Source organism: Corticium candelabrum, chromosome 13, assembly GCF_963422355.1.
Source record: "Corticium candelabrum chromosome 13, ooCorCand1.1, whole genome shotgun sequence".
NCBI lineage: Eukaryota > Metazoa > Porifera > Homoscleromorpha > Homosclerophorida > Plakinidae > Corticium > Corticium candelabrum.
In genome coordinates this window covers 2,024,636-2,041,543 of record NC_085097.1, presented here as the reverse complement: position 1 = coordinate 2,041,543, position 16,908 = coordinate 2,024,636, and the positions used below count along the sequence as shown (strand labels likewise).

Sequence of the window (16,908 nt, the reverse complement as noted above, 5' to 3'; positions counted from 1 at the left end):
AATGTGTGTGTGTGTGTGTGTGTGTGTGTGTGTGTGTGTGTGTGTGTGTGTGTGTGTGTGTGTGTGTGTGTGTGTGTGTGTGTGTGTGTAGTAGGCAGTGAGGGCTGGGTAGCAACCATTGCTCTAATCGCTCATTTATCGATTGTTAGTATTACAATTCAGGATGATAGCAATATTGTTGTTTTCGCCCTATATGTCTTATCTGGTATTAAACCACATTTCCCACGGGCTCTCCATTCTTTGAGCGGACTTTTTTTTAGTAACGCGTACACATGAATTTTGAGCAAGCTGGTATTTCCGGCAGAGTTATGCCAGCGCAAGTGACAATTTCATGCAGCGACGTATACGGCGCGCTGAAATCATATTGTGAATGCATGGTCGTGTGACGCGTGCCAAGACTACGCGACGCGACGCTCAAGTGTTCGCATATTGTAAATCCGGCTTAATTAATTAGATGGGGTCTGAGTCACAGAATGCTGGCAATTACATGTAACGAATCTTTGTTTATATTTTGGAACGATTCACACGGTGTACTCGTGATGACATGTACGCGCACAGTACATCTCCCCCCTCCCCCGCTCGAGAACATCTTCCTACGCCACTGAAAGTAGTCGTCTCATTGACTACTTCCCCTGTGGATAAACATAACATTAATTCGGTGAGAATTCGATCAGGACTGTGCCCATAATCCGGACAAATTCTGTGCAAACGCTGCACGGATTCTTATCGAATGTGATGAGAATTTCGTGCAAATCCGAGTCGAATCATCCGCGTATTTTTGCCACTTGTACTTAGCGCATCCGTTGCGTATCACCAAATTCTTACCGAGTTCGTAGGGAGTTCACAACAAATTCGCACAACCTCCGTACCGGATTTCGACCTAACCCGTACCTAATTCGTATCGAATTTGAACCGAATTCTCACTAAACCCACTTTACGGGAAAACTATACGCAGCACACTTGTAATTAGTTCAATCAAAGCATCCGTATTGCAAAATACCTCTATCTCTAGCTCACTTGCAGATCTATGACTAGTATAACAGTCATTTCCTCGCTTGGAATCGACGTTTGTCACCTAGGACTTTGTTAATTAATCTTGACAATACAGTCTTAGCATTTTCTTCTGCCGTTGGAGGAAATCTCATCAAGCAAAAAACAAAACGAAGTTAAAAGAGTAACTTAGAGGTCCTGGTGCAAACACATATAACCATACGTTTGAGCGCATTCAATTTGCGACTGCATGTCCAGTGCATCCTCCCCGGAGACCTTGCCGCTTGCAGTGCAGGAAGCCTGCTCCTCTTTGTTAACTAGAACATCAAGAAGATTTCTTGCTAATTCAATACGGTCCTTCGCTGCTTCTGTCTTATTGAGGCAAGAAAACAGAACTTTAGCAGCAAGTCGCTCATCCGCTACAAACGCTGCCACGCACTAGACGATCAACATTTACGAACACGATCTCGGACAAAACCTTTCGCGTGTACAAAGTTACCTGCTTCATCATCGCACCCAAAGTCGTCGCTTCGAACTGGCTTTGACCTCACTCAATTCATCTTCTCACCACGTGCAACACTTTCCACTTGTTAAAAAAGATGATGACGTCTGATTGTGATTGGCTTGCTGATAACAAGTGATAGCCATGCTGACCACACGTGACAAAGGTTTTTGCATTCCAACGAGTGTATAGCTGTTGCTGCGGGCCCTAGACGCGGCAAGGATACAACCATTCAGGTAGCTTGTTCATTTCATTAGTATTTGTAGTATAGTGGTACCGCGGTGATACGGGCCTCCCGGTAACGTGGGGCTCTGATTGTAAAGTAACGCGAAGTAGCCTTTCTTTGTCCTAATAGTTGAGTTACTACAGTATTCGTAAATATTCTGGACGAACTAGACGTCTAGCACAAAAGTCATGCTTCTCACCGTATTCACATCATCCGCTATACGTATTCGCACCGAATTGACACCAAAGTATTGTTTCGCACTGTATTCGCACCAAAGCGAACCGAAGTCGGACCGGATTCTGTCTATTCAGTTAGATTACTGCCTCACTAAGTAGCATTTCTTACCTAATTCGGGCCAAATTCTCTTAGCCACTTTCGTTGTTGTCTGTCCAAGTGTCCTGAGTTGGAGCTTCGATCACTAGAGATCGATGCCTTCGTGGAACAATTTAGAACTGCTCAAGACCATTTCCTCCGGAAGTGCTTGGCAATCCGGCCGTAGGCGCACGCCAATGGACGTGATGAGGTTCCAATTTGCATACCTTCTGTGATGCATTATTTATTTATTAAATTACATTGTCTTTCTAGATCCTGTTCCGATGACGGCCATCTCGAACGCGTACGAGTGTACCTTCCATTTGAGAAGGTATCACAGCCTCTACTACACTCTCGGTTCTGCCTCGTTCTCCTCGGCAACAATCCGAAATCTCTTACAGCGTTTATCGTTTATTCACGACTTCTACTCAGAGGTCGAGCTTCACGACGCAAGGATTCTCGAGTTCGGTGGTGGACCTACGATTTACAGCCTCATCAGTGCGGCTCCTTACACTAGAGAGATTGTCTTTACCGACATCAATTCGCAAGCACTCGAAGAGATCAGGCGTTGGAAGGAGAGCCAGCCGGATGCGTTGGATTTTAGTGACGTCATTGGTTACGTGGTCGGGGAGCTAGAGAAAAGGGACCCAGAAGAATGTCTACGTAGGACTGAAAGTCTAAAAAAATTGATTACGAGATTGGTGAAGTGCGACTTCCGGCAACCACACGAGCTCTTCGAAGAAGACAAGAATCCTCAGTTTGACGTCGTTTCCGTCCATTTCTGTCTGTGTTGTTCGGCCTCTCTGGATGAATACACAAGCAACCTAGTAAAATTATCCAAACTGCTACGACCGGGAGGATATTTGCTGCTGTCGGATGCGTTGGAGGAAAGACGGAAGAAAGTAGGTGATGGCATATTCTCTAGCAGCCTGTTTCTGACTAAAGACGCCTTGCTGGAGTCTATCAAACAATGTGGGTTGGAAATTCATCAAGTTAGCCTGCTAGAGGACTCGTGCACTGAACTCTCGGATACAACCAAGCGAATAACTCTAGCAGCCAAGAAACCTTGCTAGTACAATGTATTTATGTTATATTACTAGTACTACCTGCCCTACGGGCGGTGGCAATCTGAGCGTTGGCAATCTACTGTTGTACGTCACTTCTGCAAAGAAGACGCACCTTCCGCGAGACCGGTGTCATGTCGATCGGTGCGTTACAGACAGACATGTGGACAGACGGAAGTGGGCGTTCCCGAGCATCTCAAACACGTCACAGCCGCATACTCGGCACCTCTGCGAAGACACATTCGCGTAGCAATCTAATTTTAGGTTAATTCAGCCGCCAAGCAATCCGATCCGACTGTTCGTCTCAGAGTGCGCATTTTCCAGCATTCCCATCTCAGACTCTTCCCACCTAAAACGTCATGATCTATTCGTGGATGATGACGTCACTTCCGCGAAGACATCCGCGCATCTCATTTCAGGCCGCCAAAGTCTCGTTTCGGACCGTCGGAGGCGGTCGAGGCAAAATCCGACGCGACCGTTGGTCTCGGACTCGCGATCTCGACCTACCCACCGCGTTTCGCGACGATCCGAGACCGGCGTCGGAGTTGCGGCGGTTACGTAAATTGACAGCTTTATGCGCGCTGGACTTGAGCTTCTGACCACCTGATCTGTGCATCGCGTCGCGTCGCGCAAATATTTCTATAGTCTCGCGTGGCCAGACCCCTTTCCGCCGCTTCATCCTTCCGGCCGAAATTGGGTCTGGTGAACAGTCTTTGATGTCGCTGTATGCCGCGTAGCCAGAAATCGGCTATCTAAAGACCGGACTTGGTTTCTTGGACGCTTCACTAATTAGAGACCAGACTGGTATGGAAGCAGTGCAATCCTATCTCGTTAGCTTCTCTTGTTTCGTATAGAACAACTCGAACACTACAGCTAGAGTCGTTGCTCTCTGCATGTCTACAGCAACAATTAATTAAACGCGGCCGCGGGAACGTTGACGACAGACTATAGGCTTCCATCTCCTACGCAATCTGTCATGATCGACGTCGTACATAGTGTTTGTGCGCTTGTGTCACAACGGAGACTGAATGCGAACGTACTCGATGTAAAGGAATGCACAAAACACGTGAGACGATTACCCAAACACAGAAAGACGACTCATCTTGTTTCGATGACGTCAGCTCTAAGCCTTCAATTTCAGTACCAGATCATATCGCTCACTCTGGACTGTCCGCTGTTGCTTTAGACGTCAAAACAGCAAACAGCATCGAGTACGTTCGCATCCATTCAGTGCATCGCATTCAGTCGCCGTTGTGACACAAGCGCGCACCGCTAGACGTACGACGTCGAGCCTGCCGATGTCAACGTTCCCGCGGCCGCATTTAATTGTTGCTGTAGACATGCAGATTTCACAAACAGCAACGACTCGAGCTGTAGTCTTCGAGTTGTTTTCTACACAAAACAAGAAAAGCTAATGAGATAGGATTGCACTGCTTGCATACCAGTCTGGTCTTTAGTGAAGCGTTTAAGAAACCAAATCTGGTCTTTAGATAGCCGATTTCTGGCTACGCGGCACACAGCGACAGCAAAGGCTGTTCACCAGACCCCATTTCGTCCGGAAGGATGACGCGGCGGAAAGGGGTCTGGCTACGCGAGACTAATATTTCTGACGTCAACGTCACGTCAGCGTCAATATTGTAAGCTAGCTAAGCAAGCTGTTTCACAATATTGACACTGACGCTCAGTGGAGCGTCAACATCAAACAATTAAACCACCGTCTTGACGCAGGGGGCATCCTTTGATGTTGACTAACGCTGGGATAGGATTCAGTAATTTCTATTCCAGCGTCAGCGTCAATATTGTGAACCAGGCTTTAGAACCGGTACCGCCTTGCTTTGACATAGCCGGATGGATACACGATCACCTAACTAATTTGTTAGTACATTCTTTCTGCTTGGCAGGCTCATTACATTGCGAACGTATTGCTTCTAGTTACAATCGTAGTTACCCAATCATCATTGTCTTCAACTCCTCGCGTGCTTCTTGAACATGGTATAAATTTCATGCCTATAGTTGCTCGGAGTCCTGAGATTCAGAAATTTTTCCACGGGCCGCGAATTATGTGAACAGACTTTTAATCTCCAACTTGTGCCACGATAACCACTAACCTAAGACCATTAGAGACCACCTCAGACAATGTGCAAGTAAAATACAATTTCGACAAATTGACATGAAGATCGATCGTGAGAAGGGGACTGGACACATTCACTGGCACGTTGAATAATAATAGGTTTGTAGGATTAATTAATTATAACAATTTAATTATTACTGCGTTTTCAAAAACGAAGATAACAGTGTGAGCGTTGTTTAGAGTTAACGCGATTGGGATAGAATGCGCTAGTTTTGGCATCATGACCAGAGAACACTACAGTGCTAAACCATCGGCCGGTGTATGTAACCATATCTCGTCACGTGATAATGTTCGCATACTGATGTATTTAGTCCAACACACTGGTCTCAGCTAGGGTTACCAATGCATAGGCGTGTAAACAAAGGATGCTACATTGTAACTCGTCTCGTACTTACAAGTCAGTCGCGTCGTCCGACAAACAGACGCGCTGTCATGGACAGTATGTTCCACTTCGCAAATTCCCATGGAGCGCCAAATTTCTGTTGAAGATGACAGTAGTGATTGTAGCTGCAACAACACCGCTCAGCCACGCACACCGAAAATTCAAGCTGTCAGACTGAGAACCACGATGCAGAAACACCGTGAAACAAGCAAAATGTTACAAGTCAGGTACACCTACCGCATGGCACCTGAATCTTACCAGCACCTTCGCTCTCTATCTCTAGACGCCTGGTTGTTGGTGGGAAAACATGCACGTGCAAGTGTAGATTAGGTGTGTGTTTCTAAGTGCTAAACCCTCTAATTAGGAAAAGCAACTAAATACCATGTACAGCATGGGTGACCTGCATGATGGCCAAATTCTCGTAGGAGCGAACAAACAGCCCTAGGATGAGAGCACGTTCGTTACAGCGTCTCGTCTATTGGTCGGAATAGCTTCATTTTCAGCTGAGCTAATCGAGTATAAATTTCTATGTATTAATATACCCTATTGCACTATCATTTCCAATCCGAATTGCACATATCTATCTAGGAATTCTAGCATGGCCACTATCCCATTAAACTGGCAATTGAATTCGGCATATTGAATACTCTAGACGGTCGTACGTTCGTACGTACGGTCGGTTGTCACCAGACTACAGTATCCTTATAGCCCGGATATCCAGGCCTCGGGTAATTACCTAGAGGCGGAGCCTCTGGTTACAGTAGGCGACGATCATCTGACAGATGTGCGCGGGAATTACCTCTGTGCTAAAATTGTCATGAAGCCGAAGCTGTCAATTGTCTTAGACTTAGGTGGATAGGAGTGTACTTGCCGAGCGTAGCGAGGCTTCTAATCCGGGTTGCACAACAGAAATGGGCGTGGTCCTATATGACTCTCCATCGAGCTTTGGCATGTGTGTGTGTGTGTGTGTGTGTGTGTGTGTGTGTGTGTGTGTGTGTGTGTGTGTGTGTGTGTGTGTGTGTGTGTGTGTGTGTGCGTGCGCACGTGTGTGTGTACACACAAATCTCAAATTTGTCCTCCCCACGACCACGTTTTATGCTAGGACCTACCTTAAAAAATCGTTTCCGTGTCCGACTACATATGAGTCTATGAACGATTCGTGCAAATGACGAAACGACGGCGAAAATGCTTCATGAACTTCCGTCGCCCCATCCTTTTGTGTTGTAGCTAGGGACCGTGTGTACATGACAACCAAGAAACACCTTCAACAGTTGAATGCCACCTACAGTCAACTATCCACACGTCCCGTACTACAGTATCATCAATCCTTGACACGTACGATGCTGCATCTAACACTGTTGATAGTCAATGTTTGCCGATATCAATTTCTATGTCACTAGATACCATACCACTGTCGTTACAACGGAACCGAGTCCATACCTAGACTGTACGTTTCAACTGTCTTGATCACGATCGCAAAACGACGACTACCTATACCAGGCCTATATACGTAATCTAAACTACTAGAAAGTTTGCATGTTTACTTCCATGACAGCTAGGGTTTCAACAAATACGTATTGTCTAGCTAGGACTCGGCGTTTCATTAGACGGTCTGAAAACTCCGTCGGACTCACAAACGCGAGGCGCCTACGGATACCGTACAACTAGTTAACTTAATTAAGCACACTAAGAAAGCTTAGCCAGTGACTGATTGCCATAAATAACTATTCAGCAACTCTGTACTCTGCCTTTCTAGTCTAGCGATTAGTTGCATTATTGTTGACATATCCATTGAGATACTGGTACCTGTCTCGGAAGGCTGTCAAACTAATTAAGTAGCTGCAAAATTCGGTTAATATTAGTATCAACAAAAATAGACAATACACAGGTTTTAATCCAATATTGCATTATGTGCTCGCTGCTAAACAGACCAAACATTTGTTTACTTCTTGTGATGACGTATAATTACAGCAGCAACATCAGACTTTACAAAACTAAAATTACAGGTTAGCTAAGCTCAAGGAACAGATTAGCCATTTACATGTAAAGAAACATATCACGTGACCGATTATGTTCTTTAAGTTGATCAATACTTTAAGTATGACTACTCCCTTGTGATATGTTGCAAACGTATTGTATGACGATTGCCGTGTAGGCCTTCGATGACTGTAGCCTTGCTATGCAATCATGACAGGATTGTACGTCTTCGCTTGCAGTTCATTCACACTGGAGTAGCCAGTACCTCCCTATATCAATAGTACAAGAACCTCAATACGTCAAAAAAGGAGTTTGAGTTCACTAGTCCAACTTCTATTTGTTTTAATCAAGATATATGACTTCGTCAATATTAATGCATGCCTATCCAACCAAACAGTATCCATGTCTGCTTAGGTATGTTGGTCTCTCATATACCTTTACATCCATTGTTTTGCTGTTTGTCCATCAATTTCTACAACCATTTGCTGTCTGTCTCATGCTGGCTAGTATGACTCTTAATGTACTTTATCAAGAATTTATATTATCATGCCCAGACACCTCTCATACAAACACTGCACTCACCCGTTGTAAGCAATGATATCATCGTCCTTCAGTTTCTGACCTGTAATTGGACAAAGCATATCCTTCTTGATAAGACGTTCAAAGCATTGTGTCGTCACAACCTTGCCACTAACAGCAAACACAAACATATACACAAATAAATTATGTGTAAAGGAGCCAAATAATGAAATTTGTGATAAACAAGTGTGTCATTTACTCAATATTCGTTTCGGATGCAAACCACGTGTACTAAACAATTACAATCAGCTATCTACATGACCTTGACCATCCAAAGTTAACTACAGTGGAAGAAACAATCACTATGTACAGATGTCTTATATATGATATAGCGACTGTCAACAACTGGTCAGACAAGTGAAGAGATTCGTCTGCAACAGCAGTGCATTTGGCAGGAAAAACTTTGATGCGGTCAATGTTCTGGGTCAGTGGGTATAGTCGTCTCATTCAAATTCTTGCATTGCAATTCTAATTTGTCATTCTAATTTTCTGGTTTTCTAATTTTAAGTCTTAATTTTTAATTTAATTTTAGAATAGTACTTTCTTATTTTCAATTTCTAAGTTTTGCATTATAAGATTTGATATTTAACATTTAACTTTCATGCACATTTGTGCTGCTCCAACTACCCACTGACCATCCTGGCACTGCAAATAGAGATCCGCTACCACAGAGTGACAATTTGAATGATTTAGAAAACAGGAATGACATTCACTAAGTTTGGCTAATGATTGGCTGAAAGATTTTGTAAAATACACATACACACACACACACACACACACACACACACACACACACACACACACACACACACACACACACACACACACACTGCATTACATCACAGCTTGTGCTATCACATACCAGCTTTTCAATACAACACATGGAACCGAATTCCCCAATGCATCGTGAGTCACAGCACATTTGTATCGAACCTACAACACAAGAATATCACATTTTAATAATTACATTTGCAACAGCTCAGAAGTGCAATCCAACATGAGTCCTTTATGTTATAAACTGCATTTTTGTAAATCAAAGGAGAGTGACAAATTGCCCTCGTGGATACTGCGTGTGAAGAGTGAGAGTAATCCCAGTCAAACAAAAGCAATGGCAATTATTAAGTTTAATATATTAAACCAAGTCAAACTGACATTTAACTTACTACAATATAGAGACCAACACACATCTCTACTATACTGCACACAGTAGTGCTCATAGTAAGTAACATCAAATATGTTTCCTTTTGGAAACCCAATGAATGCAGGAGCTGCTAAAGTCTTCCACTGTATATTCAGATATAGGGACCACCACAGAATGCACTTGTACTGTATCTGTAATACTAAGGCGTACAAAGAGCGAGTGCGATCACACTCTGCAAAATAAAACTGTCCCAGTTTCCTACAATATACATCGTTCCTGCTTCAACAAAGAGAAATGCAGAACTAATAGATGCATTTAATTAAGTAGACATTAGGCTGATAATGGCTGTTATCAGTAAATACCTGCTGTACAGAGGAACATTGTTACTGAGCCAAAAGTAGTACACAAGTTAACAACTAATGATATGCATCATTGACTCACTCCTGCTTCATACACATTAACTCCTCACTCAGCCGCATTTTTCCAAAGCAAGGCAGGGGCAGAGCATAGGAGAGGGTCAGCTGGTTGGACCTGTTGGGCCCACACAACCAGTGTTTGTAAAAATGAACTTTCACCATTGGGTGATGGCCACATCTTCCGGTTTAGGTATAGATGATTAAATATAATATTTTTAAATATATTTTTTAGAGTAAGTAGCAAAAACCAAGTAGATAGTATAGTTTTCCATGACCACTTTGTGAGAACACAGACTAAGAATTTTGGTATGTGCAGATAGATTAATTAATTGTTGCGGAATAGTTTAAAAATAACACATGCTAGATGTGCTTTGTCACGGGACACAACCATGCCTTCTAGCGCACGTTAGGCCCAACCACTTCAAACATGCCTCCTACGCCTCTGCTAGATATCCTTTGTGTCAAGCAACAGCTTGATGGTCAAGGACAATGAGTGCCATAGTCTCCCAACAATGCAAAATGGCAAACAGTTAACACCTACCAGTCCCTCACTCATATGCCACAATTCGTCCAATAGTGCAGCTAATGCAATTACTAACCTCTTTTGCGATCAGTGATTTATCTTGTGCATCATCTATTCTGGTGAAAGAAACAGTTACCAGATCCTGAGGAGAAATAATGATAACTGATATGACAAACACGACAACCCATTGGTCTGTTGTCTTTACCTTCACCCTTAAACATTACTTGGTTGCGATTAGTCAAAATCTAGGTAATACATTCGACGCGATGTCCAATTCGATGCTCATAATACAACTCTCTTCTCTAGTTGGACGCGTCGCGTCGACCATTAGATTTACAATTGACGTGACCAGAGGCGACGCTCAAGCGTTTGCATAATGTAAATGCAGCTCTAGACGGCGTCAAGGGCGTAACTAGCATTAAAATTTTACCGAGGCAAGTTTATATAAATTAATTAAGTAACCTCTAGGTTTCTCAGTCTCATGTGTGGCAAGTGTTTTACGTGCGGGGAACGTGCGCTAGCTAAGTTCGAGAACAGTGGTGAAAGAGGACTTCTTCTGTTCGGTAACCGCGTGCAGAATGCCCGATCTTTTCTGTTATCTTCTAACTGACACATCTAGCAAAATTTTTTGCAACGCCACACCCATTTTATTTACCGAGGCAACTGCCTCGACTGCCTCATGCCTAGTTACGCCACTGGGCGTGTCATCGCTGCGAAAACATTTGCGCTGACATTTGCATTTGTGTGTGACATTCGCCTTTGTTTTTCACGTTTGCCTTTCGCGTTTGCCTGTCGCGTTTGCTTTTCGCGTTTGCTCTTCGCGTTTGCTCTAGGGAAAGAAAATGTTTCTCTGCATATGTGATTGTGTCTGCACGCCGGCACGAGAAGATTCCCATCGACATTTAACTGCATGCATGTGTTGTTAATGTGGGTGTGACCTGATTAGATGAACTGTGCCACTGCAATATCTCTGTCTTGTGTATTTCATAGAACATAGACTTTCAGAGTCACAAATATAACAAATTAAATCATTTTTCATTATATCAACTGACGTCGGTTGTACCGACAGTATGTGCAGACATTGTTGTTCGTCCAACAGAAACTCATCGATGTCCAGAGGCTAGATAGACGTCTGGCAAGACTGTTTCCGCTGAGTCAAAACAATGGTAGATCTACTAGACTTAATTCGCTAAGATCACAAATCTGATTTCTGTTTTACGGATGTGAAGGTACTTGACTTCTTACCTTCACTCGTTGAGATGTTTCTGCACAACACCGCACCTGCCTGGTCGGAAAGTGTGGCCGTGGCGCGAGGGTCGAGATCCCGTGCCTCTGCGCATGCGCCACTTGCTTCTGGTTCTGTGTTTCAGGGAACGCGTACTTTTAGGACCGGATCCCGGCCCAAACTAGGTTTGTTCTTTGAGCAAACTTTTGGTCCAGGTGCGGTAACCAGACTTGAGACTGTACTCTAAGTCTGCCGATCACGAACGGTTGGGTGACTGTCCCACAGGACAAACAGCAGCTATCAAAGAGGAGGGAGCCCTCAGGAAGCATGCATAGAAAAAAGGGTGTCCAGCGAACGCCCGGATGGTGCCTGCACAAAGAGCCTACATCCTTACGCCAGGCTGCTTGTGTTCTCTACATTAGATGTATTATAAGTATACAGCGGTAATAACACACACTAAGAGGCTAACTGTGTCGAACAGCGTGCAAGATACCTGGCAGGCAACTTTATGTACGCCTCCAACGCCTTGCTTTTCCACCGTCCAAACTCTCTGATGGTAGAGTCGTCTATGCCACGGGCCTTGGCAGTAGTGGCGTCACGATTCGGAAGATGTGGCCAGTAAACTCTGAGCAATCTAGCCCTGCTGACAACAACGACCGCTGCACCTCTTGCACCAGTCTGACGTGGGATAGAGGACAGCCATCGCTGATGATAAACAGCGGCCCCGAACGAGTGCTCCTGACTGACATGTATGCCAAGAGGGATGATACCGAGCAGATGTCATTGGCGCTCCGTCCAAGATAGACATCAGCACCGCGGCGGAAGGGTCTGCCTTCGACTGCTTGAAGTGCAGACGCACAAGGGTTGGGTTCTCGTGAGAGTCGCTCGTAATATTCTGAGGTGTGAGGTAAGATGCAGGGTCGAAGGCCGACAATGATGACACGGTGAATTCGCCCGCCCTCAGAAAACCAAAGAAACCCGTGCAGCAGGCTGCCCAGAGCATAACCGTATCGTAGCTAAGAGGCTGCTGAAACCAGACGGCCTTGATTGCGCGCAGCTCTTTTGACGTTGACGCTCAGCTGAGCGTCAGTGTCAATATTGTGAAACAGCTTGCTTAGCTAGCTTACAATATTGACGCTCACGTTGACGTTGACGTTAGAAATATTAGTCTCGCGTAGCCAGACCCCTTTCCGCCGCGTCATCCTTTCGGGCGAAATGGGGTAGGTGAACAGCCTTTGCTGTCGCTGTGTGCCGCGTAGCCAGAAATCGGTTACCTAAAGACCAGATTTGGTTTCTTAAACGCTTCACTAAAGATCAGACTGGTATGCAAGCAGTGCAATCCTATCTCATTAGCTTTTCTTGTTTTGCGTAGAAAACAACTGGAGGACTACAGCTCGAGTCGTTGCTGTTTGTGAAATCTGCATGTCTACAGCAACAATTAAATGCGGCCGCGGAAACGTTGCCGTCGGCAGGCTCGACGTCGTACGTCTAGCGTTGCGCGCTTGTGTCACAACGGCGACTGAATGCGATGCACTGAATGGATGCGAACGTACTCGATGCTGTTTGCTGTTTTGACGTCTAAAGCGACCGCAGACAGTCCAGAGTGAGCGATATCTGGTACTGAAATTGAAGGCTTAGAGCTGACGTCATCGAAACAAGATGGGTGCTTTCACACTGACCCTAGGTTAACGTAGGTTGACTACTTACCGTGACCCCAAGTTCTGCTTCCCGTTCCTCTCGAGCACTTACAGGGCTGTACCTGTCGACCTGCCTGAGAGAGAGGTCGGCGCTCACGAGGGGGCGGAGCCCGGTCATGGAGCTTCACGCGCGCTAACGGCTGGTGCTTGGGGAGTCCCGGGCTGCCAAGACCGGACTCTGTCCCCACCCCGATATTTCACGTAGAACGGCATAGCCGTCTACGGAGAGTCAAGAGAAGAAAAAGAGTGGGAGGGATGGAAAGAACGTCCACACGCGCAAACTGCAAACGTGCTATGGTACTGCGCATGACTCGCGGGAAGACACCTCGCGCCACTACCGTCTGTGCATGACGCGCGGAAACACACAAGACTTGCCTACCGTGCACTCCTGCGGCCGATGACTCATCGCTCGTACTGTTAAGGCGGAGCCAACTATGTGTAACTTCGTTAAGCAATATTTGACTACTTACCTTGACCTCGAGTTCTGCTTCCCGTTCCTATCGAGCACTTACACTGCTGTACCTGTCGACCTGCCTGAGAGGAAGGTCGGCGCTCACGATGGGGCGGAGCCCGGTCATAAAGCCTCACGCGCGCTAAAGGATGGTGCTTGGGGAGTCCCGGGCTGCCCAGACCGGACTCTGTCCCAAACGGCGAACAACTTTCAGAGTTGATTCCGCCGCATCCAAGCACCACCTCTCTCACTATGTATATATAAGTAAATAAACAGGCACCTCGAAGTTTCCAGAGAGCCTTGTTTCGGCCGATATTAGACTTAGGCGCTCGGGCGCCCGCCCCCTGCGCGTTGATTTTGATTGTACGCGTAAACGATGCTTTTGTGTTTTTTAACCAGTTATTAGCGTAACGTGCAACAATACTTGCGTGAACGGTTACGCTGCTGCACGTAACCTGCTTGGCGATACACCATACTTCCTGTCCACGCTATCCGTATCTAGGTGAACAATCAAGCAAACAAGAAGCAACAAGTGTTCTCGCCCGCGTGTCTCTAGAGTGACGCTCGCGTCACCAGCGCATTGCTGTGCTTTTTTGCGGTAGCCAACGTCTGAGAAAATTGTGCCAGCTTCCTGGCGTCTCTTCTTATGTACCGCTGGTACGCATCGCTTCGCCAGCGACCAAATCTCCGAATAACTGAGTCTTCTAGCCCTGTGGCTGTAGCCGTAGTCGCCGCTCCAATGCGAAAACTGTGGCAAGAGTACAACTCGCAGTTAAAATCGAGGACCGACAGAGACTCCCGCAGATACGACACTAAGCGCTGGCGCGACAGGGAAGAGCCATCGCTGAAGATAAAGAGAGGCCCCTGTGACGATCCCCTTCTTGCTAAGTACGCCAACACCGCCGAGACCGGACAAAGCTCATTACCTGATTTTCCCAAGGGAAATCATAGCTCCTCGTCTGAAAGAATCTGTCTTCGATTGCTTGATGACCACTCGGACTATCTGGGGGCTTCCCTGGAGTCTACTGACACGTCCGCTGGAGTCAGGTGACATGACGGGTCAAAACTTTTGATTGAGTCGACCGTGAACTCCCCAGCACGCAGAAAACCAAAGAAACCGAGACAACGGGCCACCCACAGCTTTACCACATCGTATGTAATACCTGATGCGGACCAATGGCGACGCAGCGCGCGAAGAATGTCCGGCGTTATTGGAATCCGAGGGCGTGCCTCCAGCTCACTCCGCGAAGTACATAGACAAGCCGGGGGAGGGGACGTGCAAAATCGTCGCCGCGCCTCCGACAAATTAGGAGATGGCGTACGGCAGAGAGATGCCCTTTGATAGTGCTGTAAGCCAGGTGATACGTTTCCAGGTAAGCGACAAAGCGACAAAGCGTCTCTTCGGATAACGCATACAGTGAAGTCCCCGACGCTCGAATGAAGTCTAAGAAACGGCGTTGGCCGCTTCTGTAGGCCTTAGCCCTGCTGGTAGCGATGCCTGCTTCAAACAATCGAGAAACTGAGTTCTCCAGCGGGACGTCCAGTCCCCAGTTTTGTCTTCTAGAAGCGATATCCAGCCCTCCGGCACCTGGCAAGCCACCACCGACAGCTGCGGACATACATCAAACACCGTAGCGATTAGATTGCGTGAAATAGCGTCTGCCACTATGTTCTCTGTGTCCGTAATGTGTTCGGCGGTAAATGTAAACTGGAGCTCGGCCGCCACAAACTGCAGTAGCCGAATGAGGCGCATTACCTGCTAATCCCGACAGGATCCTGAACACAGTGCGGACACCACCGTGCTGTTGTCCACCCTAAACAGAACGTGCTTGCTTGTCCAGCTGCGTCCCCAACAGACTGCCGCTAAGACCACCGAGATAGTTTCTTTTGCCGCTATGCCCAAACGCTCTGTACCCGGTCCCCACTTCAACTGAAGCCACCGGTGCTGCCAAACCGCGCCGCAGCCCCAGCCACCCGAGGCGTCTGACTCCAAGCACACCGTGGGACGCACCTTGCCTAGGGCCGACAACAAACCGATACCGTTCCACCGACTGGCAAACTCTGCCCACCACAATATGTCTGCACGCGCTTCCTTGTTTAAGCAAACAAAATGATGGAGCGCCTTAGGAGCCTTGAACAACTCGATTAAACGGCGAAGAAATGCTCGACCCGGTTTGATCACCGTACACGCATGGTGAAGGCTTCCGATCAGAGACAAGAGTTCCCTCTTGGTCCCTCCCCGACGAGTCGACCAACGCAATAGTACGTCATGCAAGCGCGACAGCTTCTCTGATGGCAGAGGAAGCTGCATGTGCACGGTGTCAATTTTAATGCCCAAGAACGTCAATACTGTACTCGGGCCTTGAGTCTTATGCTCTGCTACGGGCACACCCAGATCCCGACACGTGGTAAGGGCAGATGCCAGGTTTTGTGCGCACTTCCCGGAACCGGCTGCCCCGCAAAAGAGAAAATCGTCCAGATAATGTATGGCAGACGAGACGCCCCTACGAAACATAACCCACAGAAGTGCATCTGCCACCGCTGAGAAAATCTTGGGTGCCGACCGAAGCCCGAATGGCAGTGCTGCATCAAGGGTCACCGACCCACGTCAGCGCATACCAAGCAGATGACAGTCGTCCAGGTGTACTGGAATTAGCCGGTAAGCGCTCTGGATGTCCATCTTTGTCAGAAGCGTTCCTCGCCCCAACGCTAAGATCCGCGTCGCCGCATCATCGACTCGTGAATACGACGGCGAACAGAGATGTGGATCTATATCGCCGTTGACACTGTGACCGTGAGGAGAAGAGAGGTCCAAGATTAGTCTCCATTTGCTTGGTTGGCGCGGTTTGGGAATCTCCCCAAACGGACTGAAATGAGCTGTCCTTCCGCTAAAGAGTGAATCAATTACACGATGCTGCGCTCTCTCGTCTCGCAAGTAGTTGTTCACGACATCCGCCTGCTCTTTTGCTGACCGCATGTTTTTTCTCGCTGCTCGGCACGTGTATGCTTCGTAGTCGAAACCAATTCGAAAACCCGACTTCAAACCCCGCACAAGCCAGGCGGCAAACTCACGGTCCGGATGGGACCTCAGACCTGCTTCCCATCTTGCGACTGCTCGAGAGAGAGAGGGGAGTGTGTTGCCTCGCCCGTAACCGACGCCTCCGCCGTACACGGGGGCGGATGCCGCCGCTCCAATGCCAATGGGTCCACCACGTATCTGTACTTGCCCGCGCAGATGTTGCATGCCGCTAGAGCTTCGTCAGAGAGTTCAGCATTACCTAAAATCATTAGT

The 16,908-nt window shown here is 46.9% G+C and overlaps 3 protein-coding genes and 2 long non-coding RNA genes across 5 annotated transcripts; 1 reads left to right on the top strand and 4 right to left on the bottom strand.

The window, feature by feature from the left end:
* Nucleotides 1-966: 966 nt before the first annotated feature.
* LOC134188453 (uncharacterized) lies at nt 967-1,575 on the bottom strand. The gene is made up of 2 exons (XR_009971359.1): nt 1,490-1,575; nt 967-1,428 (listed from the first exon to the last, which is right to left on the bottom strand). It is a non-coding gene; the product is annotated as an uncharacterized LOC134188453 (long non-coding RNA).
* Nucleotides 1,576-1,636: 61 nt separating this feature from the next.
* Nucleotides 1,637-3,163, top strand: LOC134188449 (nicotinamide N-methyltransferase-like). The gene is made up of 2 exons (XM_062656614.1): nt 1,637-1,728; nt 2,304-3,163. The coding sequence occupies exon 2, from the start codon at nt 2,315-2,317 to the stop codon at nt 3,101-3,103; it is 789 nt and encodes a 262-aa protein (XP_062512598.1). The 5' UTR covers nt 1,637-1,728; nt 2,304-2,314; the 3' UTR covers nt 3,104-3,163.
* Nucleotides 3,164-7,530: 4,367 nt separating this feature from the next.
* Nucleotides 7,531-9,125, bottom strand: LOC134189278 (uncharacterized). The gene is made up of 3 exons (XR_009971473.1): nt 9,026-9,125; nt 8,167-8,274; nt 7,531-7,853 (listed from the first exon to the last, which is right to left on the bottom strand). It is a non-coding gene; the product is annotated as an uncharacterized LOC134189278 (long non-coding RNA).
* A 6,250-nt stretch (nt 9,126-15,375) lies between these two features.
* Nucleotides 15,376-16,131, bottom strand: LOC134189240 (uncharacterized). Its single transcript, XM_062657480.1, has one exon. It carries the CDS (start codon nt 16,129-16,131, stop codon nt 15,376-15,378), a length of 756 nt encoding a protein of 251 aa, XP_062513464.1.
* Nucleotides 16,132-16,224: 93 nt separating this feature from the next.
* Nucleotides 16,225-16,900, bottom strand: LOC134189239 (uncharacterized). Its single transcript, XM_062657479.1, has one exon. It carries the CDS (start codon nt 16,858-16,860, stop codon nt 16,225-16,227), a length of 636 nt encoding a protein of 211 aa, XP_062513463.1. The 5' UTR covers nt 16,861-16,900.
* Between the last annotated feature and the right edge of the window lie 8 nt (nt 16,901-16,908).